This window comes from Protomyctophum parallelum (assembly GCF_964188405.1).
Source record: "Protomyctophum parallelum genome assembly, chromosome: 22".
In the NCBI taxonomy this organism is placed as follows: Eukaryota; Metazoa; Chordata; class Actinopteri; order Myctophiformes; family Myctophidae; genus Protomyctophum; species Protomyctophum parallelum.
The window spans coordinates 15113236-15140730 of record NC_139714.1 but is presented as its reverse complement, the minus strand read 5'-3'; the positions used below and the strand labels follow the sequence as shown (position 1 = coordinate 15140730).

The window sequence follows — 27495 nt, the reverse complement described above, 5'->3', positions numbered from 1 at the left end:
AGGCTCCAAGATGGAGGGCTATCACTTCCGGGTCAGGCGGAAGTGGTCTCTTTTCTGTGTTTTTCATGCATTAAGGGCCTTTCAAGCGCAAAGCGATACAACGATACAACAATATAACGCGCCTATAGTTCATTTTCAAAGAGAGGTTGTCTAATGCCGCTTGTATTCGCGACCTTATTCTTTGGGTCATGACCCATACTTCATGACCATAGGTGAGAGTAGGAACGCAGATTGCTCGGTAGATGGAGAATATAGCAGTCATTGACAATTAGGCTACGAGTATGTGTCATTGACTGCCGGTGAACTGTCTTCGATTGATGCGTGACGCACCGCACAAATACATATGATTTTGGCCAGGTTTTTTAACATTTTTTATGGAGGGACAGACAGTAGGCCGACATGCAGTAAAGATGACGTGCAGTAAAGGCCGTCGGGTTTGGGAGTCGAGGATTACCAGCCATGGTAATATTTACAGTTTTGTCAGAAAACTTTAGAACACGTTTTTAGAATCGACCTCACGTCTTGAATGGGTTAAACCTGGGGTTCTCCACCTTTTCCAGCCCCCCCCCCAATCATATTTCAACCGGGGTGACCCTAGGAGTTGAGGCATCCCACAAAATCCTGTGGGGTCCCGACCCACAGGTTGAGAACCACTGGCTTAAACAACAACAGCACTACAACAACTCCACAAGAGGCTGAGAATGAGAGCTAGACGTTGAGGCATGATGTGTGTGTGTGTGTGTGTGTGTGTGTGTGTGTGTGTGTGTGTGTGTGTGTGTGACACACACTGGCAGCTGTATGTGTCTGTCTGGTGGTTTGGCAGATGGGCGAGAAAACACAGATCGCGAGAGAGAATAAGCAGTGCTTTGTACGTCAGCGGATGGGTGGGTGTGAAGAGGTTGTGGTTGGTGGAGGCTGGCTGGAAAAGGACAAGTTAAATAATGTGGCCTAGCTTTAGTAGCTCGTCTAAAATGAACCACAGAATACTGAAGCATCCTGCTTCAGTGTTTTACTGCGGGACACTTTTCTTTGTCCATTTTATTAACATAAACGACATAAGATGCAAGTATCTTATGTTGTTTTTCTTGTTTGACGTCGAAATAAAAAAAAGCGTTCGCTCTGAAAGAATATATACCCATTCAAAGATTTGTGCCGCTTTTTTACGATTAAACAAAAACAGCAGACCTACAAGCTCGTAGCGCGCCACTCGGTGGCGCGCTATGAGCTTGTAGATCTGCTATTTTTCAACAGCTAAATTATAACATAATGTTTGAGGCACCAAAAGAGGTTCCCGCCCAGAATGGGTAAATCAGTGGTGCTCAAACCTTTTCATGCCAAGGACCCCCAAAACGAGGCGTTTGGCTCTTGTCTGCAGACCCCAATCTCAAACTATTGTTTCAGGGACCCCCAGAAACAAGGATGGGAGTTAGAAATATTCGCAGTTTAAAAGGAAAAAAGACTGTAATTTCAAAGATGTACACGTTGAAAATAATTAAATAAAATGGCAGATATACAAGCTCATTATCGTGGTACGAAGTGACGCGCTATGGGCTTGTAGATCTGCTAGTTTTGAATAGCCAAAGCATAAAATAATGGCGGTGGCTAACATCTAAAACGACAGATGCTTAGTTTCCCGGTTCCAAAGGGTTAAAGAGTGGCGTTTGGAAGAAAGCAGCGAGCCCTAAACCATAAACACTAAACCCCAACCCAAACCCTAAGCCCTAAAGCAGCGAGCCCTAAAACCTAAACCCCAACCCAAACCCTAAAGCAGCGAGCCCTAAACCCTAAACCCCAACCCAAACCCTAAGCCCTAAAGCAGCGAGCCCTAAACCCTAACCCAAACCCTAAAGCAGCGAGCCCTAAACCCTAAACCCAAACCCAAACCCTAAGCCCTAAAGCAGCGAGTCCTAAACCCTAAAGCAGCGAGCCCTAAACCCTAAACCCCAACCCAAACCCTAAGCCCTAAAGCAGCGGGCCCTAAACCCTAAACCCCAACCCAAACCCTAAGCCCTAAAGCAGCGGGCCCTAAACCCAAACCCTAACCCCTAAAGAAGGGGGCCCTATCCTCTTACAGAGTGAAGAAAGCAGCGAGCCCTAAACCCTAAACCCCAACCCAAACCGTAAGCCCTAAAGCAGCGGGCCCTAAACCCTAAACCCCAACCCAAACCCTAACCCCTAAAGAAGGGGGCCCTATCCTCTTACAGAGTGAAGAAAGCAGCGAGCCCTAAACCCTAAACCCCAACCCAAACCCTAAGCCCTAAAGCAGCGAGCCCTAAACCCTAAACCCCAACCCAAACCCTAAGCCCTAAAGCAGCGGGCCCTAAACCCTAAACCCCAACCCAAACCCTAACCCCTAAAGAAGGGGGCCCTATCCTCTTACAGAGTGAAGAAAGCAGCGAGCCCTAAACCCTAAACCTAACCCCTAAAGAAGGGGGCCCTATCCTCTTACAGAGTGAAAAAAGCAGCGAGCCCTAAACCTAACCCCTAAAGAAGGGGGCCCTATCCTCTTACAGAGTGAAAAAAGCAGCGAGCCCTAAACCTAACCCCTAAAGAAGGGGGCCCTATCCTCTTACAGAGTGAAGAAAGCAGCGAGCCCTAAACCTAACCCCTAAAGAAGGGGGCCCTATCCTCTTACAGAGTGAAAAAAGCAGCGAGCCCTAAACCTAACCCCTAAAGAAGGGGGCCCTATCCTCTTACAGAGTGAAGAAAGCAGCGAGCCCTAAACCCTAAACCCCAACCCTAACCCCTAAAGAAGGGGGCCCTATCCTCTTACAGAGTGAAAAAAGCAGCGAGCCCTAAACCTAACCCCTAAAGAAGGGGGCCCTATCCTCTTACAGAGTGCTCTCGTGTGGGTGTGGGACCGGGGAGACGAAACGGGCCTGAAATAAAAACCCAGCGAACTACGGGAAGACCGGATGGAGGGCGGAGCGGGAGGAGTCCCGTCCCATTTAGCCTCGGCTCCCACAGTCCAGACACCCGCAAAACATCAACACAGTCACAGTCCCAGGGACGAGACGAGACCAGACCAGGCGCACACACACAAACACACACACACACACACACACACACACACACACAGAGAAACATCTGCCAGCAGTTAAGGTCCCGCCACAAAACCTCAGCACTCTATAGTCACTGACCCATCAGTCCTCCCAGCATCAGACACACCCTAAAACAGTGGTCGGGACCCCGGCTAAAAAGTTTAAATGACACACATGCTGTAATGGGTTGACTCATGTCCTGACCTATACTAACACACAACAGAGTTGGATACCAGGATCATACAGAAAGATTCTTAAACTACTTTCCATTGTTGTCTGTACTGTACTGTGTGTGTGTGTGTGTGTGTGTGTGTGTGTGTGTGTGTGTGTGTGTGTGTGTGTGTGTGTGTGTGTGTGTGTGTGTGTGTGTCTACATTCTATACATACATTATTTATGAGTAGCTGCAGTAAATGCCCTGGTGTGACTGTAGCATACAGTATATATACTGTATATAATCATGGAAGGCAACAGACATTGCGGGCGTGCACAAAGTCTAAAAATAAACCAGTAATCAAGCAAGTTGTTTAAGAGATAAATTACCGGCCAGGTTAGATCTAACCATGCCAACCTCATACTCCACAACGTACAGCCTTACTGAAGAAAAACACTGGCTAGGTGACGTTTCAATGTGGTCTCCATTTGAATGGTAAATGTAGACAAATGCATGACGCTAAGCTAAGGGGCGTGGTCCAGAATGCCACAAACAGAAGTCAGTCATAATAAATACAGTATACTAGATCTCAGACAGTGAATTATGTATGTCAGGAGGATCGACTCAGGACAGTTATGTATCATCATACTATAATTCTAACAATGTCTGTGTGTCAGAAACAAACACTTATCTTCTCATTGCCTGCACCAATCACTCCCACACTTTTCACAGAGGCATTGACCATATGAATATGGAGGTCTTAAGGGAGCCCTTTTTTCGATTTGACACATTATTAATTATTAATAATGAATTTATTAGTGAATTGGGCGCAGTACCCCCCACGGCCACCAGATATCACCAAGTATCTCACAACGGGTAAGGGCTAGTGTGTATAATTAAGCAATATTACACGAGAGGGTGTGGGTTAACGTGATTATTGCCACGACAGTGATGCGGTCAGGAACGAGACGAAGTCGAGTTCCGCAAGCATCACTAAACTAAGAAAATCGCTGAAAGAATATTTTCTTTTAATGACAGATGTATAGTCACTACGACCACAAATGTCCCAATAAACTAGCTAGCCTAGCCACCGAGTTTGCTAGCGCTCTGGGAGAACAGAGCGGCTGAATTCTTTGTTTTGATTAGGTGGTGAACGGTGCTGGTTTAACCCACGGCTAGAAGGCTGTTTCAACCAATCAGATTTATTCCTCGAAACGACCTGTGGTAGAATACAGTATTCTAGATCTCAGACAGTGAATCCTGTACTGTATGTCAGGGGGATCGACTCAGAACAGTTATGTACGTGTAAGGCAAGGCATTAGATGGTGGACCAGCTGACCCACAACAGAATCAATGGCACATTTAAAAACTGGAACTTGCGACAGGCCACCTTATAACAAATAAATCACACTCGTGTGAACTGAGTCAGTCTCTCTCTCTCTCTCTCTCTCTCTCTCTCTCTCTCTATGCACCTGGGACGTATCCTCAGTGATGTATCCTGAGGTCATGGATGCACCTGGGACGTATCCTCAGTGATGTATCCTGAGGTCATGGATGCACCTGGGACGTATCCTCAGTGATGTATCCTGAGGTCATGGATGCACCTGGGACGTATCCTCAGTGATGTTTCCTAAGGTCAACGGGGTTTCGGGTCTACCAACATCAGAACCCCTCACTCATGGGCGACCCAGCCAGGGTTGATCAAATCCCAACTTACGTCCCAGTAGCTCCCCTCCATCAGTCCATCAGGGAATGAGCAAGGACACACAATCCGTTTCTCCGGAACTACTCTGCCGGTTACTGGGAGAACCAAATTCTGGCCTTATAATAATAATAATAACTATATTGCATACAGATAGAACTGCCTTAACCATTTGTTACAGATAAATATAAATGCTAGTAGTGTAATCATTTTTGCATAGAAAGAGATACGATTAAACTCCCTTTTGAATAGAGAAAAACAAGAGTTATTGAAATGTTCAAGGTCTCGTCTTATATTAGATAAGATGGTCTCTTCTTAGATACATTAGATAAGATATTTTTAACACAAAACATCATCCAAGAGCCTAAAGAGGAAAGAGAACTGTACATACTGTACATACAAACTGTACATACAATCATGCTACTTGCTACTCCGGATACGATATTGTCCCGACCAATCACAACACTCGTTTCATTCGCGGAGAATGTAAACCGTTTTGTAAAGCATCACTTGGGCGATACTTCCGCTAAAATCATGCAACTTCCGCCCCAAACAAATGATAGCCTTTACAGCGTAGGTCTTGCCCAGCAGGGTGATTCAGGTGTGAGTAGATTCTCCATTTAGACACTTTAGTCAAGATATTGAAGGTTGGTGCCTTGTATGGTTTCCACCCTAAATGGGGGACTGACTGTAATGCACAATGTAAAGCACTTTGGATAAAAGCGCTATATAAATTATATATACATTTACAGACCGCCTGTTGCTTACCAGTGTCTTATGCGTTTGTGTTATATACTGTATGCTCCACCTACTGTGGAAAGCATTAATACATTTCTGCTCAAGGCATAGAACTGAATATCCATGTTTGTGACTGTACACTGTTATACTGTACAGTGTACAGTATAACATTCCATCCCAGACAACTACGCTCTGGACTCCTGTTACAATTTGTACTGAACATTTGTTCAAAGATTGTACTGAAAATTTGTTCAAAGATTGTTGGACAACAACATCAGAAACTTTATACTGTACATCCACGTATGATAACAGCATCCTACGGTTAGCAAGGAATATCACCTCTAATACTAAGCATGTGTTGTATGGAGAATATAGGTTGCTACCTTCAGGAAGGAGATATGGTGTACCAGCATACAATAAGGTCAGACTAAAGAGGTCCTTTGTCCACCAGTCGACCTTGAGGCTTAATCAGGAGTTGTAGTAGCCACAGGATAATCTAAGCGGTGGATATTGCTCTTGTCTTCATGTCTTTATGTATGTAAATTGTCTTGTTCTTTGTGTTATGTCAAATGTGTGTATATGTGTTCTGCATACTTGGCTGCTGGGTCGCAAGACACATTTCAGTGTGAACTGACAATAAAGTACTATATCATATCATATAACTTCAAAAAGAGGAGGCACATTTTCTAGAGTTCCATTTCATAGACAACGCTGTAACACTATTCACCCTGAATGTCGCCGTGTCGCCTCTAAAATAAATAAATTACAAACAATGACTTTGAGTTCACATTGAATGCGAAGAATGTACATTTCCACTACAACATGCAGTGGAAATGTCTGTGAATCTAGTGCACTTTCTTTTGAACTTAAACTTGATGTCATCAGCGCACAGATCACATGCTCCTTGTGAGTCATTAACGACCCCAGTTTGAACCCGATTCCACTCATAGGATTCCTGTCGTATGTCTCCCTTCTCTGTGTGTGTGTGTGTGTGTGTGTGTCTCTGTGTGCGCGTGTGTCTCTGTGTGCGTGTGTCTGTGTGTCACAAGACATATGTTACACATAGGACAATTTGAAGGACATTTCAACAACAGACACTCAGGGAGACCTGCTCTGCGCTCCAGTAATAATAATCATTAAGTCCAAATGTGATTTTTAGTGGAGGACAAGTAGCTTGTGTTGTAGATCACACACACACACACACACACACACACACACACACACACACACACACACACACACACACACACACACACACACACACACACACACACACACACACACACACACACACACAGTGTGATGATAATAGCCAAGCTACAGTCACATCACGTGAAAGTTGTGACATTGTAGATCGGCAAAACACAGAATTGCCACCTTTGAAACATTTTGAAATGTTTGGCCTACGATATGACATGCCCAGAATAGGGAGGCCAGGCTGTAAGTGGAAACGTCCGTCTGTGTATTTTATAAATATTTAACCAAATGAAAAGTATTAACTGGAACTCGTGACTACATAGTAAACTACATTGGATCCATTAGGAAGTAGGAACACATGATGTTTAACCCATTCTGACCTGAGATCAGATTCTATAAATGTTCTTTTACATCCTGACAGTTTACCATTCTGACCTGAGATCAGATTCTATAAATGTCTTCTACATCCTGACAGTTCTCTGTAAAAGCTATGTTTCCGTGTCAGTCGTTCTTCGATTTTCCAAAAATAGCAGACCTACAAGCTCGTAGTGCGCCACTCGGTGGCGCGCTATGAGCTTGTAGATCTGCTATTTTTCAATAGCTAAAGCATGACATAATGCTAACACCAAAAGGGGTTCCAGCCCAAAATGGTAAAGGTTTGAGGACAAGGTTTAGTCAGTTTTTTTTATTTGAATTCCATTTAGTTTTAGTCATATTTTAGTCATCTGAAATCAGTCTAGTCAACTAGTCAAATGTCAGACAATCACCAAAATCTACAGGTGATTTTGTTGTGACTAAAATGCATTTTGGCATTATTGGCCTTGATGGCGTTGGAACCCACAATTTTAGACTTGGTTGCGCTCTGGGAAATAGACGATCTACAAGCACACTGGAAATAGACGATCTACAAGCACACAACGTGTTGAGCTTGTAGACGATCTACAAGCACACAGCGTGTTGAGCTTGTAGACGATCTACAAGACCACAACGTGTAGACTAGAGCTTGTAGACCAGCTGTTTTCAGAGCGCAAACAAAATAAAACGTACCCGTCTGTTACTTCTACTCCATCTCTTCTCCACTAGTCCCTCCCTAACATTTTAGTATATTTTCTTAATCCGTGATCTATATTGTCAATATATTTAGTCTCAGTCATCATAGCTCAGTAGTTTTTTTATTTAGTTTGTCAGTGAAAAAGATCAAAGTCAAACCGTTTTCGCCATAGTTTTGTCGACAAAAATAACTGGGCCTACAACAGGGATGAAATCAAGGTGAATGGGACTTAAGGCTCATACATAGTCTGGACTTTCGGTGGTTAGGTGAACTACAACATGACTAACACATGACCATGTGTCTCAGGACAGTCATGTGCACAACCTCCACTTTGACCGTCATGCACTTCATTAACAGCCCCGGACGTTCTTTCAGTCACACAGGCTCAAAGTCATCACGTTTCATATTCAATTAGCTTACTATGGGAGAAGGGGGGGGGGTGAAAGTGGCATTCGTGACCAGGCGTTAATCAATGGGAGGGATTGTTCGTCCGTCCGTCCGTCCTCCCTCCAGTGACCTTTGGGAGGGGCCTTGTTGTATCGCCTCCAACGCTAATTCAAGCAAGACCCGTCGTAAAGTAGTAAATTGGATTGATTTGTGCTGCCGTGACGATAACGTATGCTCCGTGAATATGAATGAATATGATCCCGAGGCCATCCAGCAGTAGCCTGGCTTTGGACTGATAACTAACTATGTGACGAAGCACATTTCAATGTTTTTCTGCTTTATTTTACCTATGCAGGTTATTGTTTATGTAAAGAAATGTAACGTGTGATGCTGAGTATTTAAATATTGTTATCTTCTATTCATATGTGAAAGGTAACGGGTCTGGTACAGGGGTGATTGACAGCTGTCAGTGACTGGTTGATTGTCACCACCCAAGGTTAGTAGAGGAAGTGACACACGGGGAGGAGAGATGTCACAACAAACAGAGTGCAGGCCTGCACAGAGGAGAGGAGCTCCAGGCGCCAGATAGCGTTTACATTGAGGCAGCTATTTAATGTTTAAACGAGCGTATCTGCAGCCACAGTAAATTATAAGGAACAGTCGGGCCCAGCGGATTGGGCATCACGTATGCCGCTGCCGTCGGGGATCGGCGTTGGAATTGAGGATTACCTGCCGGTGTTTGGAGGCTAACAGGGATACTGCTACTACCGGTGAGACCGTTCCAAAAGTGTTCTTTAAGGATCATAAATATAGGGGTACCCCGAGCGTTTTCATGTTTCCGTTGGACCGTTTTTGAGCAGAGGAACTTTTCGTTGCGTTGGAAGTTTGGGACAGTTCTACACTTGTGTATGCGCGCCTCATTTGAGGCGGACGACGGACGCGGACTTTATTCTCTGCTGACTTTGGGGGGCTTGGGAAATAACTATTGATTGTTGGTTTAAGTTTGTGTGCCTGTTTATTTTATTTGATAGGGAAAGAGACAGGGAGAGGCGTTACCAGTGAAGTGTACTGTCTACTTTTGATTCTGTCAATTGCTAATTAGCATCTCTATATAAAGAATTCTGACTATAACCCTACGATCCTGCTTAATTAGTTAATAATTTGCCTTGAATGAGTAAAGGGCGATTGTTACAACTATAACTACTAACCGATAACGTGGATTCACTTATGCTTCTCCCCTGGTTATCAGTCTGGACATGGTAAATGGTGCATTTATATAGCGCCTTTATCCAAGATTGCATTACATTCACCCATTCACACACATTCATACACCGATTGCGGCGGAAGCCATGCAAGGCACCAACCAACCAGCACATCAGGAGCAATTTGGGGTTCAGTGTCTTGCCCAAGGACACTTCCACATGTAGACAGGAGGAGGAGCCGGGATTCGAACCGCCGACCCATGGATCATTGGACGACCTGCTCTACCTCCTGAGCCACAGTCGTCCCATAGGCAGCTTGAAAAGTGGGCGCAAGTAGTTGCCTTGACAGACAAGACTCATCTAGCCAATCAGCGTAACAAAAAGCAGACGTCATGACAGTGCTAGAGCTAGTGCTTGAAAGATATTGCGCTAAAAAAGAAAAAAAACGACAAGATCGTTTAGTTTCTACGAGCTATGTCAGATATATGTCACACTTTGAGACCCACATGGGGTAGCAGTGTTTCCACAATATCAGCACCCTGAAGGCTCATACATAGTCTGGATTTCAGTGGTGAGGTGACCACCGAACTACAACATGACGTCACTGAGGTGACCACCTGACCACCGAACTACAACATGACGTCACTGAGGTGACCACCGAACTACAACATGATGTCACTGAGGTGACCACCGAACTACAACATGACGTGACTGAGATGACCACCGAACTACAACATGACGTCACGAGCCGCGGTGAAGAGCAAACCACCGCCACCGCTCCAGCCCTTCTCTGTTTTTACTCACCACCGCTCAACGTTATTTCAGCTCCGGTGGTCACCTCACCGCCGGAGCTGTGGTCACCTCACCACCGAAAATCCAGACTATGAATAGGCCTTGACTCTGTATGACCTTAATGGAACAGAGCCTTCATTAGTATCATTAACACTGACTCTGTTTGACCAGAATGGAACAGAGCCTTCATTAGCATCATTAACACTGACTCTGTTTGACCAGAATGGAACAGAGCCTTCATTAGCATAATTAACACCGACTCTGTTTGACCAGAATGGAACAGAGCCTTCATTAGCATCATTAACACTGACTCTGTTTGACCAGAATGGAACAGAGCCTTCATTAGCATCATTAACACTGACTCTGTTTGACCAGAATGGAACAGAGCCTTCATCAGCATCATTAACACTGACTCTGTTTGACCAGAATGGAACAGAGCCTTCATTAGCATCATTAACACTGACTCTGTTTGACCAGAATGGAACAGAGCCTTCATTAGCATCATTAACACCGACTCTGTTTGACCAGAATGGAACAGAGCCTTCATTAGTATCATTAACACTGACTCTGTTTGACCAGAATGGAACAGAGCCTTCATTAGCATCATTAACGCTGACTCTGTTTGACCAGAATGGAACAGAGCCTTCATTAGCATCATTAACACTGACTCTGTTTGACCAGAATGGAACAGAGCCTTCATTACTATCATTAACACTGACTCTGTTTGACCAGAATGGAACAGAGCCTTCATTAGCATCATTAACACTGACTCTGTTTGACCAGAATGGAACAGAGCCTTCATTAGTATCATTAACACTGACTCTGTTTGACCAGAATGGAACAGAGCCTTCATTAGCATCATTAACGCTGACTCTGTTTGACCAGAATGGAACAGAGCCTTCATTAGCATCATTAACACTGACTCTGTTTGACCAGAATGGAACAGAGCCTTCATTACTATCATTAACACTGACTCTGTTTGACCAGAATGGAACAGAGCCTTCATTAGCATCATTAACACTGACTCTGTTTGACCAGAATGGAACAGAGCCTTCATTACCATCATTAACACTGACTCTGTTTGACCAGAATGGAACAAAGCCTTCATTAGCATCATTAACACTGACTCTGTTTGACCAGAATGGAACAGAGCCTTCATTAGTATCATTAACACTGACTCTGTTTGACCAGAATGGAACAGAGCCTTCATTAGGGATCATCTGTAACATCTATGAAGGAAGTAGGGAAGTGGCCCAAGTTCTTTCCAAAATGGCGTGTATAGGGCTGTAGGCTGCAGGTTGACAGTAGTCTGACCAATGAGTGCATGCCTTTTGTCCGACGGGGCATAGGTGCGATCCATCGGTCCCATCGACTACCTATCCCAAACCCTCACCATAACCGCCAGCACGGGGCAGCACACCTAAACCTAACCCCAAACCCTCTCCCTCACCATAACCGCACACCTAAACCTAACCCCAAACCCTCACCCTCACCATAACAGCGAGCACAGGGCAGCACCCCTAAACCTAACCCAGAGTCGGACTAATGCTCCGTCGGACCAAAATATTCTGACATTAGACTTTGAGGCATCTGCAATCATGCAGTAGATGTGTCCGCAACTCCACATGCCTGCCATTTTCAAAAATAGCACATCTGCAAGCTTGCAATGTGACACATTTTTAATAGGGCTTAAGCTGTTAAATAAAATGCTCAGTTTGTGTATTTTACACTTACTTGATTGCTCATTTTACTGCATCATTAAAGTTAAATGTTCTCGTCACATACTCAATTATACCACAAAATCTGGCATCAGTCGAGGCTCTAGTCGACAGCAGAGGTTTTCCAAAGCATTTACAAAGCCTTGGCGTTCAGAGCGTCTGACACGAGCTACAGGTTAAAGGGAACTGAACGTTGACTTGTGCTGCTGGAATGTGGACACACGAGATCTCTACGCTCCGACAGGATGTAACTCTGAGCCATGTTTTAAGGAGAGAGAGAGAGAGAGAGAGAGAGAGAGAGAGAGAGTTTAGGCATTTCAATCATTTTACAACTGTGACAGTTGAGATTTGTGGTCAGAACAGCTTTGTACCAGGAAAATGTTGAACATTGGGTTGTAAAACCAATTGCCCATAACGCAAGTTCAAATAGTGTCGATCATCCATTGTTGCTGCTTCTGTGCTTTAGAACATATTTAGATATTTTTGAGTGGTGAAACCACTCCCAAGGAACAGCAATGTCCGTGTGTCCGTGTTCACCTATGTGTTTACCTATGTATTAATGACCATGAGTATGACTGAGTACCAGTACGGGCGCTGTTTGCCAGAAACAGAGAGAGAGATAGTATTAGTGCTGCACTGTTGCCTGCTAATGAGAGAGAGAGAGAGAGAGAGAGAGAGAGAGAGAGAGAGGGGGGGGGGGGGGGAGAGAGGGGAGTTGCACCACTCAGTTCACACGGGTGTGATTTTTTCTTTACAGTATTGAAAAAATGTGAATGTGAAAAAAAGGTCTCAATCTCGACTGGGTCTCGCCTCTTGTGGACTCTGTCTCGACTCGGACTAATACACACTATGACTGACATTAATGTTTTATGTTATTAGTAAGAAAGACAAATTAATCTAAAGAAATAAGAGCTGAAAATGCATGATGACTTTTTCAAGAGTGTGCATGCTTAGGAGCAGTTTGTGAGTAAAAAGGTTAAACAAGCTTGAATGACGTTCTGATCAATTAGAACCACCATGTTCTGTTAAATCAGAACCTGAATGAAGGTCTGATGAATCTAAAGTGGAGCCCGCATTAAGTTCTAAGATAGATCAGAGCCTGAATGAATGCTTTGATAAATCAGAGCTTGAATGAGGGGCCAAGCTGTTAAGACAGAGGAATCACAACAGAACAGGTCATGCACTTCTACGATTGTTAGTTACAGTCATTAACGCAGTTACACACAATATTACTGCTGGAAGCAAATATCATCCCCCGTCACCAAGATTAGTTTCAGCATTCACACATGCCACATTCCGTACAATCATACCAACACCAGCACATCAGGTTAAGGATTTGGCATGACTACAAAACTACTTGGTCTTAGTCAACGGGAAGATCTTTAGTGGGGACAATTATTTGCTTCCCCCTCGTCGTACGAGCATCATCTTGAGGAGAAAAGTTTCTCTTTTCTTTTCACAATACAGTGACAGAATGGTTAGAAGTCGACTGTTTTCTACTCACTTGTAAGTCAACCCGTCTCCGTTAGAGCAAAGCTCTTCAGCCGTTAGACCGTCGGAGACGACAACGACGTCAGCAGATCTGCTGGTTCAAAATGTGTTTGACCGTTACAAGGCGGTTCGGCTCGCACTAGGCATGTAACGATACACTCAACTCACGATACGATACGTATCACGATATGAGGTTCACGATACGATTTCTCACGATATTTTCAACACAATGATTTTCCAGAGAAATTACCAAATGTTTTTTTTTTTGTGATTAATCTTCCCCCCCAAAGCTTTTTTCACAATTTTTATTTAACTACATTGCAAAGATAATTGCCTTCCTTGATGTATTAATGAGCATCAATAACGACCATCACCTGGGAACAGTCACAGACACATATACAGCTCCCCTCTCCAGGCCTCTACTGTCTCATTTCTCTCCAAAATCATGAGAATATGATGGAATATGATTACAGCTGACATTTCATATCACACACTAGCCCCCCCTAAAAAATAAGTTATTATTTTTTTTGAAAATCGATTTTTATTTTTAATAAATCGATACATATCGTCGGGATACAATATCGATATATCGCGATATATCGTTACATGCCTAGCTCGCACACATCCCCCCCCCTCCCACCCCACACCAACCTCCCCACCCCATCCCCCCCGGTATGTGTGCGCAGCATTTGGAGATCACGAGAACCTGTTTTATGTTGAAATTAGTAGAGTTGTGTTTCCGATACCGATATAGTATCGGAAAAAGCTGCCGATACTGTGCCTAAAAATACTGGTATCGGTGAGTTATGTATGCCAGTCTATGCCATTACGATACCATGTGATTTATCACATGGAACATGTTTCATTTACAGTCATAAATTAAATGAAATGCTTCAAGTTGATGTTGCACGACCGTTATATATATATATATCCTTACATTATTTATGTTTTACCAAGTTCCCAGATTGACTTGTATAGCTGCACTTTAACAATGAATAATGGAATGTTGGTGTATTCCTACATCAGTGGTTCTCAAACCTTTTAATTTCAACCATAACGGAGTGTACACAATTAACCAAATTGGTTCCGTTTCTACAGTCCGAGAGTTGCAGACCTTTAAGGGTCCATTTGGACTAATGCAGCCCCCCCCCCCCCCCCCAAGGTCCTATCCCAAGCTAAATTATTCATACCTAGTAACCAAATGGGCCCTTGAGAGAGTGTACAAATGGAACCGAACTGCACCCTAATGGGTCAATTTGGTTCCATTCATACACGCTTAAGAGTTAAAATAACAAGAGGGTTTCACGGTGTAGGCTGGTGGGTCTCGTATGTAGATAACATCAAACGGGGATCCGTGGCCCCAATAATGCGTATAAAACCTGAGGGTTCTTGAGGTTACCAAAAGGTTGAGAATCACTGGTCTAGTTTAGCAGTGCATAACATTTGAGCGATGAAGAGGAAGATGAAGATGAACGCACTTGTACGTGAGGCCATCTCCGACGCAGAAGAGCTGCTGGGCTGAGAGGCCGTCTTCAGGGACGTAACCGGTACCGCCACTGATCAGATAATCTGCCATGCTGTGGAGAGAGAAGAGAAAGAACACAGATTAATAATCTGCCATGCTGTGGAGAGAGAAAGCACAGATTAATAATCTGCCATGCTGTGGAGAGAGAAAGCACACAGATGAACACATCATTTATGCTATCATTTATTGAAAAATTAGGACCCAATTCATGCCAGCATTTTTTTAATTTGAGCTCTTATTTTGAAAAGCCGCCATTTCCGGTCAGTTCGCAGTAGACCTAAATTTGGAAACTACACGGAGCTGGGCCGGCCTTGTTGACAATGTGAATCCAAACCTGGGGGCTCTGGAGAGCTCCACAGCGTCGGCTCTGTGCCGTCAAAGAAACACTGTTTTGACCAAAATGCCATCTGGGACAAGGAATAGAGATACAGGCCATTGAAAGAAACGGATAGAATGGATTATTATGGCGACGGCGATCTAAGATGAACGATCCAGTGCAACACAGCTAAGGGCATCGGCTGCTTGTATACTATATACAAGCTGATATAACCTGTATATACAAGCAGATATATGACATATACAAGCAGATATATGTATATACAAGCAGATATATGACATATACAAGCAGATATATGTATATACAAGCAGATATATGACATATACAAGCAGATATATGTATATACAAGCAGATATATGACATATACAAGCAGATATATGTATATACAAGCTCACAGCGAGCTATTTTTTAACTTTTTTGAAAAATGATATTGAAAGTGAAGAGAACCGAGAAGGCATTATGTGTAGTTTCGGCCTCGGGTCTTTAATGGGTTAAGACAGTGGTTAAAACCATAGATTCTGGTGCCTGGCTACAGCCAGCCCGGTCCAGTGTGGAGCAGCTAGCTACACAGCCTTGTTTACCGACAAAGAGCTTATATGACCTTCTCAGAAATAAAAAGACATAACCATGGCAACAGAAACATCTCCTCCAGTCAGCCAGACCCGGGTCAGTGCACCTGGCAGCAGAGAGAGAGAGAGAGAGAGAGAGAGACATAGCATTCTGCACTCCCTCTCTCCTTCCATCAGCAGAGACACAGTGACACTGTACTATGAGAGAGGCAGCACTCTGCAAAACCACTAGTTATTATAACATTGTAAAAATGTTATCAAAGAAAACGTTTTTCTTTGATACATTGGAAAAAAAAGTTTTCACGTTATAGTTCCATTGATCCAATCTGGAACACAATTGATTGATCATTAAATGAACAGTTAACTTTAAAAAATGCACACAGCACACACCATTTACATAAGTGTTCAGTCGGTCAGATGGGTGGGCCGCAAATACTTTTGAAAATGTTCAAGTGGGCCCTGATCCAGAAAACGTTGGGGAGCCACGGTCTGTCTTACAGGAAACAAAAAGCGTAAAGAATCAAACTAGGGATGTTGAAAAAAGTTGAAAATCGACTAGATTTTCGACTCATGCCTCCCGCGACTCAAAACGTATGAGTCGAAAAATCGTTTTTATTTGTATTATTTTTTTTATAATGTAAAATGTTATAAACGTTGCCGTTTCAAATGTTTTCCAAATGGGAGAGGTACGTGTTTGTCTGTGTGACACTGCTGTGCTGCGCCTGTCAGTGGCTCGTCACATGCAAATTAACTTTGAGCAGAGCGCTGTGGCTCTGAGTTTGAGAATAGACCCCATCGTCCAAGGGTGTGTGTGTGTGTGTGTGTGTGTGTGTGTTTGGTGGGGGGTGGTATCTTAGCAACACTGAATGATCTGTCCCATTGGTCGTGTGCTCGTATCATGAGCCAATGGCTGCAGCTCTGCTTCCCAGACCCAGACCCAGGTTCACATCTCATATACAGTCTACACATGCCGTAAAGTGAACTGACAGCCACAGGTCTGCTACCATATTAGCAGCGGTGAGCGCTCTTCTCTCGTGAAGAAAGCAGGACAGAGTTGTCAAATAAATCCCGCCGTCATTCATACTGTATTTATTCTCCGACCCGACATTAAAATACGGAACAACGTGCGTTCATTACGGGGCTCGTGACAGGCTGCAGACACTTGAGAGTTGGGACTACTAGCAGATAGCACCGCTGCTCCTTTACAAAATAAAGTTTATTTTTTTATTATTGGGATTTGATCATTTATGCAAATTCTAAACATATGGATGCAGCTGCAGAAGTTGTGTTGCTTAAAGGAATGCATAGTTGCGTTCTCCTCAACTGCTGCGCAGCAACAACAAAAATATAAAAATAATGAAAAAAAAGGAAAAAGGTCGTTCGACACGTCGATTTTCGGCCTCGATTCGTCGATTGGCCAAATATGAGTCGTTTGGCATCCCTAAATCAAACCATGTAAGTCAGACCTGGCAACACAAACACGGCATGTGTGCTGCTGACACTAGTATGGCTGGAGGTAGTCAGACCTGGCAACACAAACACCATGCTGCCGACACTAGTATGGCTGGAGGTCGACTCAAATATGGGCGACAGTGACACACCGATCATAATATACAGCTACGAGCACATAGGCCAGTGGCTCTCACAGTGGGGTCCAAATGAGACTCTTAAGGCCTATTCACAGTCTGGATTTTCGGTGGTGAGGTGACCACCGCTCCGGTGGTGAGATGACCACCGGAGCGGTGGTGAGGTGACGACCGCTCCGGTGGTGAGGTGACCACCGGAGCTGTAATAACGTGGAGTGGTGGTGAGTAAAAACAGAGAGAAGGGCTGGGGCGGTGGTTTGCTCTTCACCGCGGCTCAGTGACGTCATGTTGTAGTTCGGTGGTCACCGGTCCTCACCACCGAACATATTACTATATAAATAACACTTTACAAGTCTAACTCTCTCAGAGTGTACAAATGGAACCTTGTATGTACACTCTGTGTTATGGGGGACCTTAAAATTTAAAAGGTTGAGAACCCCCTACAACCGTATGTTGTAAGGGGTAACCGGAAGGCTCACCCTTAGACAAGTCGATCGTCAACCGATTAGAAATACATTTAGGGTTAGTTTCATTGAGGTTACATTTATTTAGGAATAAGGTTAGGTTCAGGGATATAGTTTTACTGAGGTTACGTTTAGGAACAAGGTTAGGTTTAGGCATAGTTTCACCGAGGTTAGGTTTAGGAACAAGGTTAGGTTAATAGGCATAGTTAGTTTTACTGAGCGGTTAGGAATAAGGTTAGGTTAGGTTTAGGCATAGTTTGTTTTACTGAGCGGTTAGGAATAAGGTTAGGTTAAGTTTAGGCATAGTTTACGTTTTAAGTTTAGGCATAGTTTACGTTTAGGAACAACAGGTAGAGACTGCTCAGAGGTCACCGGATTTGCATGTTTTGGAGGAGATTGTTTTGGTATTTGTTGTAAGGTGACATAGCCTCTATACAATACATTGTAAGGTTACATAGGCTATGGACTATATGTTGTAAGGTTACATAGGCTATGGACTATATGTTGTAAGGTTACATAGGCTATAGGCTATATGTTGTAAGGTTACATAGGCTATGGACTATATGTTGTAAGGTTACATAGGCTATAGGCTATATGTTGTAAGGTTACATAGGCTATATGTTGTAAGGTTACATAGGCTATGGACTATATGTTGTAAGGTTACATAGGCTATAGGCTAATGTTGTAAGGTTACATAGGCTATATGTTGTAAGGTTACATAGGCTATAGGCTATATGTTGTAAGGTTACATAGGCTATATGTTGTAAGGTTACATAGGCTATGGACTATATGTTGTAAGGTTACATAGGCTATAGGCTATATGTTGTAAGGTTACATAGGCTATATGTTGTAAGGTTACATAGGCTATAGGCTATATGTTGTAAGGTTACATAGGCTATATGTTGTAAGGTTACATAGGCTATAGGCTATATGTTGTAAGGTTACATAGGCTATATGTTGTAAGGTTACATAGGCTATATGTTGTAAGGTTACATAGGCTATAGGCTATATGTTGTAAGGTTACATAGGCTATATGTTGTAAGGTTACATAATACAAAGGCCATGTTGTAAATAGGTTATATATTTACACATGCATACGTGTCTCACACACACACACACACCCATGTAACATTGCATAGGCTACTGTAAGGTTACGTATGAACAGAATGAGACAAGTTGGATGTGCACGCAGAGTCGCAGACACACCTAATGAATAATGACATATTTAGCTCTGCTTATCTCAACTATTGGCCTGGTGACCTCTACATTATATAGGTGAACAACATATACTGCTGTAGGCTATACATTACGTTGCATAACACACACAACAAGGCTGCCTTTGAGGTCTACATAAAATAATAATAATAATAATACAGAAACAGTTATGAGGTTACTTGCAAGTTACAACACATCTCATCTCTGCCAATATATTTATAGGCCCTAACTAACCCACATATGTAACAGCAGCAGTCAGTGTGTCAACAGTAGCACAGCATGGATGCAGTGCGGTGTGCACACACACACACACACACACACACACACACACACACACACACACACACACACACACATGCAGCACTGTTTCCAACCACACTGCCTTTACTGTTTACTGTAATGTTTAAGTCTGACCTTTAAAGACGCATGTGTGACTGGCTTTCAATTTCAATATGAGTCGGTTCCGGGTTGAACGGGTTTAACATGTCAGACGACAGCAGTTATATGTATATGTGTGTATATATATATATATATATATATATATATATATATATATATATATATGATGGGTGGAATGTGACACTCCCGATTTAAAGGAATCAGCGTTGTGCAGTGTGCGTCTAAGATTTGATACTGATTTAGTAATGGTCCATATAGCCTATAAAGATAAGAACCCCTCCCATCCTCAGCCATCAGGTCTGTTATATCACTGTGAGCAATGATGACACCGTCCGTTAAGTCTCCATTTGAGACCATCCAAGATCATCAACCACAATAGGATTGTATCATAGGCTACAATGTAGCCTATGATAAATTGTATCACATTAATGTAGCCGCTACATGAATGTGATACAAAACAATAATGCTGTCAGATCGGGGTGTATAGCTGTAGGATAATGGTCTGAAAGATAAACCAATGTTTAACCGAAAGAGAAGTGGTGATTTGTTTTGTTCTGTGTTGTGTTGCCGTCTGAAAGCATGCCTTAATATGCACCATAAAACTAGCAGATGTAGAAGCTCAAAAATATCCGATCGGCTATTTATTTATCCATTTCTTTTTTGGGGGGGGTGCGCGACACTGCTCCACGTACACTTTGCACACACCGTCACACGCACACACACACACACACACACACACACACACACACACACACACACAGTCACACACACACATGTGTGCTACGGTCGGTTAGCACACACATGTAGCAGCAACGCGATCAGCTATTTCCTTATGGGACAAAAATAGCAGACCTACAAGCTCGTAGCGCGCCACTCGGTGGCGCGCTATGAGCTTGTAGATCTGCTATTTTTCAATAGCTAAAGCATAACATGATGCTAACACCAAAACGGGCTAAAGGGCTTATGGTGATGTGATGATGATGATGACACGTTGTCCACGTTTCGAGTTTTTTTTTTTAAAGGAGAAAGAAGAACTCAACTTGTGCACAAAATGTCTCTTTTTTTCTTATTACCTTGAAGAACAGAGCAGAAGTCCAGCGGCGTGTCTCTATACAGTCGCTCCACACACTATACAGTAAATAATAAATGGTACACTACCCCCGGCCCGGCGACTCTATAGCTAGAAAAGCAAACGGGTTGAGCTTGCTTGGCTGCTGTGTGTGTGTGTGTGTGTGTGTGTGTTATGTAGTGGCAGTCATACGGCGTCACATCCCCTCTCTCCCTGCCTCACTCCTCCCACCATCTACCACGTGTTTTAGCCCTCTCCTCTCTTCTCTCCAGTCTGACTCGGGCTGGGTGTACAGTGGAAGCAGAGTACAGCAGAGTACAGTGTACACTACAGTACAGTGAGTGGAGACATTGGTGTACAGCAGAGTACAGTACAGTGAGTGGAGACATTGGTGTACAGCAGAGTACAGTACACTACAGTGAGTGGAGACATTGGTGTACAGCAGAGAACAGTACACTACAGTACAGTGAGTGGAGACATTGGTTGTCAAACCTTGTCATGTCAAGAATCAAGATAACAAGGACGTTCTTAGCTTACGCATGTTTCATGATAAATGCTTTTTATGTGATGTATTATTCCCATGCTTTTTTGTTCCTGCTTAATGTAAATCGCTCTGGATTAAGAGCGTCTGCTGGATGCTTAAATTGTTTGTAAATTGACCCCCAGCCCCAGCCAAATGTATGTATATTTATAAAGCTTCTGTCCGCCTGATATTCTGATCAATTGCGGGTGTTAATTCTTCTCTCCAGCTAGCTTTAAATGAATCTGAAAATATATGTTCCGTTTGGGATACCAGAACTCATGCAGGAGGATAAAGGATATATGCCTAAATAGCACAATGTTATAAACCCCCCCATAACCAGGAGAGAAACCAAATGTATCATAATGTATAGTGTTTTGTTTCGCCTTCTTTCTTTAAAAAAAGAAATGAGGCCCCACACATTTGATCATTTATTTGTAATTCTTTGCCCTATAATTAAGGAACAGGAACTCTGCCAGCAGCTAAAACAATCTGCACGTCATTCTAAACCAGAGGTGTGGACTTGAGACTCGACTTGGACTCGAGTCACACATCTGATGTCTGTCTTGACTTTGGGGACTTGCCTCGAGACTCGACATCAAAGACTTGAGACTTTACTTGTACAGTACAGTACAGTAGGCCTATCTACATGCAAAACAGTGCAGACTCTGTCCAACCTCTTACATGCACCAGACTGCCTTTACTGTTTACTGTAATGTTTAAGTCTGACATTTGAAGACGTATATGTGGCAGTCACAAGGCACGAGCAGAGTTTAATTGTTTTAATTGCATCAGTCACATTGGTGAGGTCATTCAGTGGATGGCTCCAGTCGCTCTGCATGATGTGCTGCAGTCTACGCTACTGTATGCACTATGTATGCACTACTGTATGCACTACACTACTGTATGCACTATGCAGTGCAAACAGGCCGTGACCCCTTGTTGGGTCTTCGGCACCGTATACTGTTAGGAGTCACAAGTGAATATCCAGTATTTCTTTGCTTTAAAAACAAAGCTGCCCAGTGCCCACCCCAATGGGATGTAGCCTCGGTCCCAGGCTTACTTATCTGCGAAAATTAAAGCCTGGTCACAACTGATTTGCAAAGCATCAATGTCATTTCTTCCGCTAAAATCCCGCAACTTCCGCTGATAGCAGACGCGGAAGGTTCCTATAACGGCAGTGGGTGCAGCCAGGTCTATTAACGTCTCAGTTAGGTCTTAGGGTGGCCATAGCAAAACAGAATGGTTCCATTCAAGGTTCGATTGGCCCCAGTAATGTGTCGAAGTCATGTCCCTCGGCAAGCAAGACACTTAAAGGAGAATTCCATACTATAAGGCTTTCTTACCTTTCTTTGTAGTCGTTACGTCCCCATCAAAGAGGTCCAGGTGTTATTTTGTGCAAAAGCTCCTTATTGGCTATTTCCCCTACCATAAGCCCTAAATGAATTGCATTGAATTGAATGGGAATTGAATGGGGCTATGGGGTGTTGTGCTAATTCGCTTATTTCCATCGCTCAAAATTATAATTGTTTTGTATATACTGTATCCTCTCTTCATAATGTAAATAATAACCCAAGCGGCACAGTTTACTACTTATTTCGATGGAAATAAGCGAATTAGCACAACACCCCATAGCCCCATTCAATTCCCATTCAATTCAATGCAATTCTTCATTCATTGAGGGCTTATGGTAGGGGAAATAGCCAATAAGGAGTTTTTGCACAAAAAAACACCTGGACCTCTTTGGTGGGGACGTGACGACTACAAAGAAAGGTAATAAATGTAAGAAAGCCTTCTAGCATGGAATTCTCCTTTAACCCCTAACCTAACCGCTCCTCCCCTGTGCTCAAGTCCACTCCCTGCTGAGTCAAATAGGTCAGTATTATTATTATTATTATTATTATTATTATTATTATTATTATTATTATTATTATTATTATTATTATTATTATTATTATTATTATTATTATTATTATTATTATTATTATAGTTTGTTCCTGTGTTGTATTATTCATTATACCTGAGCAGTGTGTTGCCAGGCAGGCAGACAGACAGCGCTGAGGGGAATTTCCTTCCTCTTTCCTGATAGTGTCAAATCAAATGTGGGTCAGTGGTTCCTGCATGTACAGTAACCGCCGTAGCTATTTCTGGGCACTTGATTCAGCCCGGTTGGCATTCCCTGTGCCGGTACCTTTCCCTGTGGTACCATTCCCTGTGCCGGTACCTTTCCCTGTGGTACCATTCCCTGTGCCAGTACCTTTCCCTGTGGTACCATTCCCTGTGGTACCATTCCCTGTGCCGGTACCTTTCCCTGTGGTACCATTCCCTGTGCCGGTACCTTTCCCTGTGGTACCATTCCCTGTGCCGGTACCTTTCCCTGTGGTACCATTCCCTGTGCCGGTACCTTTCCCTGTGGTACCATTCCCTGTGCCGGTACCTTTCCCTGTGGTACCATTCCCTGTGGTACCATTCCCTGTGCCGGTACCTTTCCCTGTGGTACCATTCCCTGTGGTACCATTCCCTGTGCCAGTACCTTTCCCTGTGGTACCATTCCCTGTGGTACCATTCCCTGTGCCGGTACCTTTCCCTGTGGTACCATTCCCTGTGCCGGTACCTTTCCCTGTGGTACCATTCCCTGTGCCGGTACCTTTCCCTGTGGTACCATTCCCTGTGGTACCATTCCCTGTGCCGGTACCTTTCCCTGTGGTACCATTCCATGTGCCGGTACCTTTCCCTGTGGTACCATTCCCTGTGGTACCATTCCCTGTGCCGGTACCTTTCCCTGTGGTAGCATTCCCTGTGCCGGTACCTTTGCTTGGTAATGTGTTTGTGTGTGCCCCGAGAAGTCCAGCCTAAAATAGTGCCTTAAAGGACCACTTCACCAATTTTCAACCTATCTTCATATAATAGGTCCTCACTAATAATCATGAAAAAATGGCGCAATTTTTTTTCTACTCGGTCTGTGTCTCATAGGAGGGCTGTGGGCAGTTCAGAAACCGTCTTCCAGTGACATCATCGGTGGGGAATACAAACTAATAGAAACTGCAGGCTTTCTAGTCCTGAAAAGTTGCAATGCGAAAATGGAAGCCATCGCTCTCACGATAATGAAAATCTAAACATTTTTGTAAAAAAAAAATCTGCCTAATGATGATGTCACTGGAAGACGGTTTCTAAACTGCCCACAGCCCTCCTATGAGACACAGACTGAGTAGAAAAGAATCGTGCCATTTTATCATGATTATTAGTGAGGACCTATTATATGAAGATAGGTTGAAAAGTGGCGAAGTGGTCCTTTAACTGTTGAAACTGTTGAAACTGTTAAAGAAGCACTTCACACTTATCTCCATATTGGTTGTGGAAAAAAGTACTCACATTCTTTACTTAAGTAAAAGTAAAAAAAATACTGCAATGTATGAAATACTCCTTTACAAGTAAAAGTACTCATTACTTCATGAAAGAACAGTGGCTTCTCATTCAATGTACTAACTTCCCAGGAAGGGAATGGCTATAGTTTCCATTAGCTTGATGTATAATGAGCATTAGTGAGGCCAAGTTATATGAAGATAGGATGACGATGGAGTGGCCCGTTAAAGGGACACTTCACCCTTTTTGCTAAAAAAAATATGTTAATGACGTTTAGAAGCTTTAGAACACTTTCCTGGAGATCTTTATGTGTGTAATATGTGGTTTTAGATATTTTAGATTGTAGCAGTGAGCCTGTTGTCTCTGATGTCATGGACACTGGGCTCACTTCCTTCCTGGACTACATGTTGTCTCAGTAAGACAGCTCTCCCCCTATCCACAAGGAGGAGCAGTGCACCAAAGAATTATGGGAATTGTAGTCCAGAAAGGTAGTGAGACCAGTGTCCATGACATCAGAGACAACAGGCTCACTGCTACAATCTAAAATAACTAAAACCACATATTACACACATAAATACCCCCAGGAAAGTGATCTAAAGCTTCTAAACGTCATTAACATATATTTTTTTGCAAAAAGGGTGAAGTGTCCCTTTAAGAGAAGTCATTTGTTATGGGATCCTCTAAATCACTGGTTCCCAAGCGTTACGTTATGGGATCCTCTAAATCACTGGTTCCCAAGCGTTACGTTATGGGATCCTCTAAATCACTGGTTCCCAAACGTTACGTTATGGGATCCTCTAAATCACTGGTTCCCAAATGTTACGTTATGGGATCCTCTAAATCACTGGTTCCCAAACGTTACGTTATGGGATCCTCTAAATCACTGGTTCCCAAACGTTACGTTATGGGATCCTCTAAATCACTGGTTCCCAAGCGTTACGTTATGGGATCCTCTAAATCACTGGTTCCCAAGCGTTACGTTATGGGATCCTCTAAATCACTGGTTCCCAAACGTTACGTTATGGGATCCTCTAAATCACTGGTTCCCAAGCGTTACGTTATGGGATCCTCTAAATCACTGGTTCCCAAGCGTTACGTTATGGGATCCTCTAAATCACTGGTTCCCAAACGTTACGTTATGGGATCCTCTAAATCACTGGTTCCCAAGCGTTACGTTATGGGATCCTCTAAATCACTGGTTCCCAAACGTTATGTTATGGGATCCTCTAAATCACTGGTTCCCAAGCGTTACGTTATGGGATCCTCTAAATCACTGGTTCCCAAGCGTTACGTTATGGGATCCTCTAAATCACTGGTTCCCAAGCGTTACGTTATGGGATCCTCTAAATCACTGGTTCCCAAACGTTACGTTATGGGATCCTCTAAATCACTGGTTCCCAAACGTTACGTTATGGGATCCTCTAAATCACTGGTTCCCAAACCTTTTCGCCTGTGACCCAAAAAAGAAATGAGACATTCCTCCGGGACCCACATTAGTGAAAATAGCAGATTGACAAGCTTGGCTATTTTCACTATTCTACTTCTTAAACATGAGTTTTATAATAATATATGGAATTTCTTCTTTTAATACATTACTTTGAAGGAAAAAAATCTGATAATATGGTAGCCTAATAATTCATTTCTGGGTATGATTTTTGAAAATGTTTTGAAATTATAATAATTAAAAAACAAAAATGTAGGACACCGAAAGATGAAGGACCCATAATAAAAATGTGTCCGTGTCCCACAAATGGGTCCCGACCCGTGTGTTTGGGGAACAGTACGTGTTCTAAATGACCCACAAATGAGACCCAACATATTGACCAGAACCAGGGATCGGCCTCCCCACCTTCAAGGTTATTTGCAAGTCAGACCAAAATGCAAGAGCTCACTATGTAAACGCATCCGACTACATCCAGCCATATTTACATAAGCCTACAATATGCAGACCGTGAAAGCATCGAAGCTGGAGGGCATGGACGAGAGAGAGAACCAAGCTTGCATGCTCAGAAATCAGGAGAATATATATATTTTTAGACTTAATTTGATTGATTGATTGAAATATGTATTAACAGTTTGCAGAATTACAGTATACATTTCAAGCACAAACTCAATACAAACTGACTGTGAGTGGACGACCCAATTAAGCAATTTACAATTTACAATTTAGGCATTTAGCAGACGCTCTTAATCCAGAGCGATTTACAATAATCAAGAACAAAAGCATGGGAATACATCACAAAAGCATTTATCATAAAACATGCGTAAGCATTACACTTGTTTACGAGAGGGTCCACCATGTTCAATTCATCGAAACATTTAGAGACGTACAAATAGACACTTCTATATAGTTAAAGAACAGAACATTACATTCTGACTCAGATTTAAATGGTGGCTATTTCATTACAGAACTCCATTTCTTTAGCACTTCTTGTGGAGAACAACTTAAACCCGTAGTTACTTCATTGACTTTCCCCCTTATCTCTTAGTCGGAAATAGCCGAACTACAAGCTCATAAACACAAATGTTCACCTGTTTTTGCAGAATGTTCACCAATTTATTGACATTCCGAGAATACGGACACTATAGGTAATTTATACACTGGTTAATAAAGCAACAAGCAGAACATATCTCTGCTGTCTGCAGAAGAAACCACCTAACTCCAAAATGTGAATCTTTCAGGAAAAGAAATCACCCAGCTCAAGTGGAGTTAGGAGGTTTTAGTTGAAGCACTTGTTAATCCTTTCTATCGGTTCAATATATTCTTTTAACCAACTACACAAACATAAAGGGTGTTCCATATAGCATTGATTTATGTTTTCTCTCTTTTTTTTAAATAATAATAATCAAAAACCTCAAAAAGGGAGTTAGGGTGGTTTCTGCCAGACACAATATTGTGTATATCTCTGTAATGACTTGATACGACATTTATGGACTTTGTATTCCAGCATTTACTGATCATAATACCTCTTGAATG

General features: G+C 42.9%; 1 protein-coding gene across 2 annotated transcripts in view; it reads right to left on the bottom strand.

Moving 5' to 3' along the window:
* The window catches only part of impdh1b (IMP (inosine 5'-monophosphate) dehydrogenase 1b), a 42772-nt gene extending 22002 nt beyond the window's left edge, over nt 1-20770 (bottom strand). The window contains exons 1-3 of one of the 2 annotated variants that reach the window (XM_083757835.1): nt 20640-20770; nt 14950-15048; nt 13485-13562 (exon numbers count right to left, since the gene is read on the bottom strand). In XM_083757835.1, the coding sequence (XP_083613961.1) occupies nt 13485-13562; nt 14950-15047 (176 nt within the window). In that variant the 5' untranslated portion in view covers nt 15048; nt 20640-20770. The remainder of the gene's footprint in view (nt 1-13484; nt 13563-14949; nt 15049-20639) is intronic. The other variant, XM_083757836.1, reaches the window with a different exon arrangement.
* Between the last annotated feature and the right edge of the window lie 6725 nt (nt 20771-27495).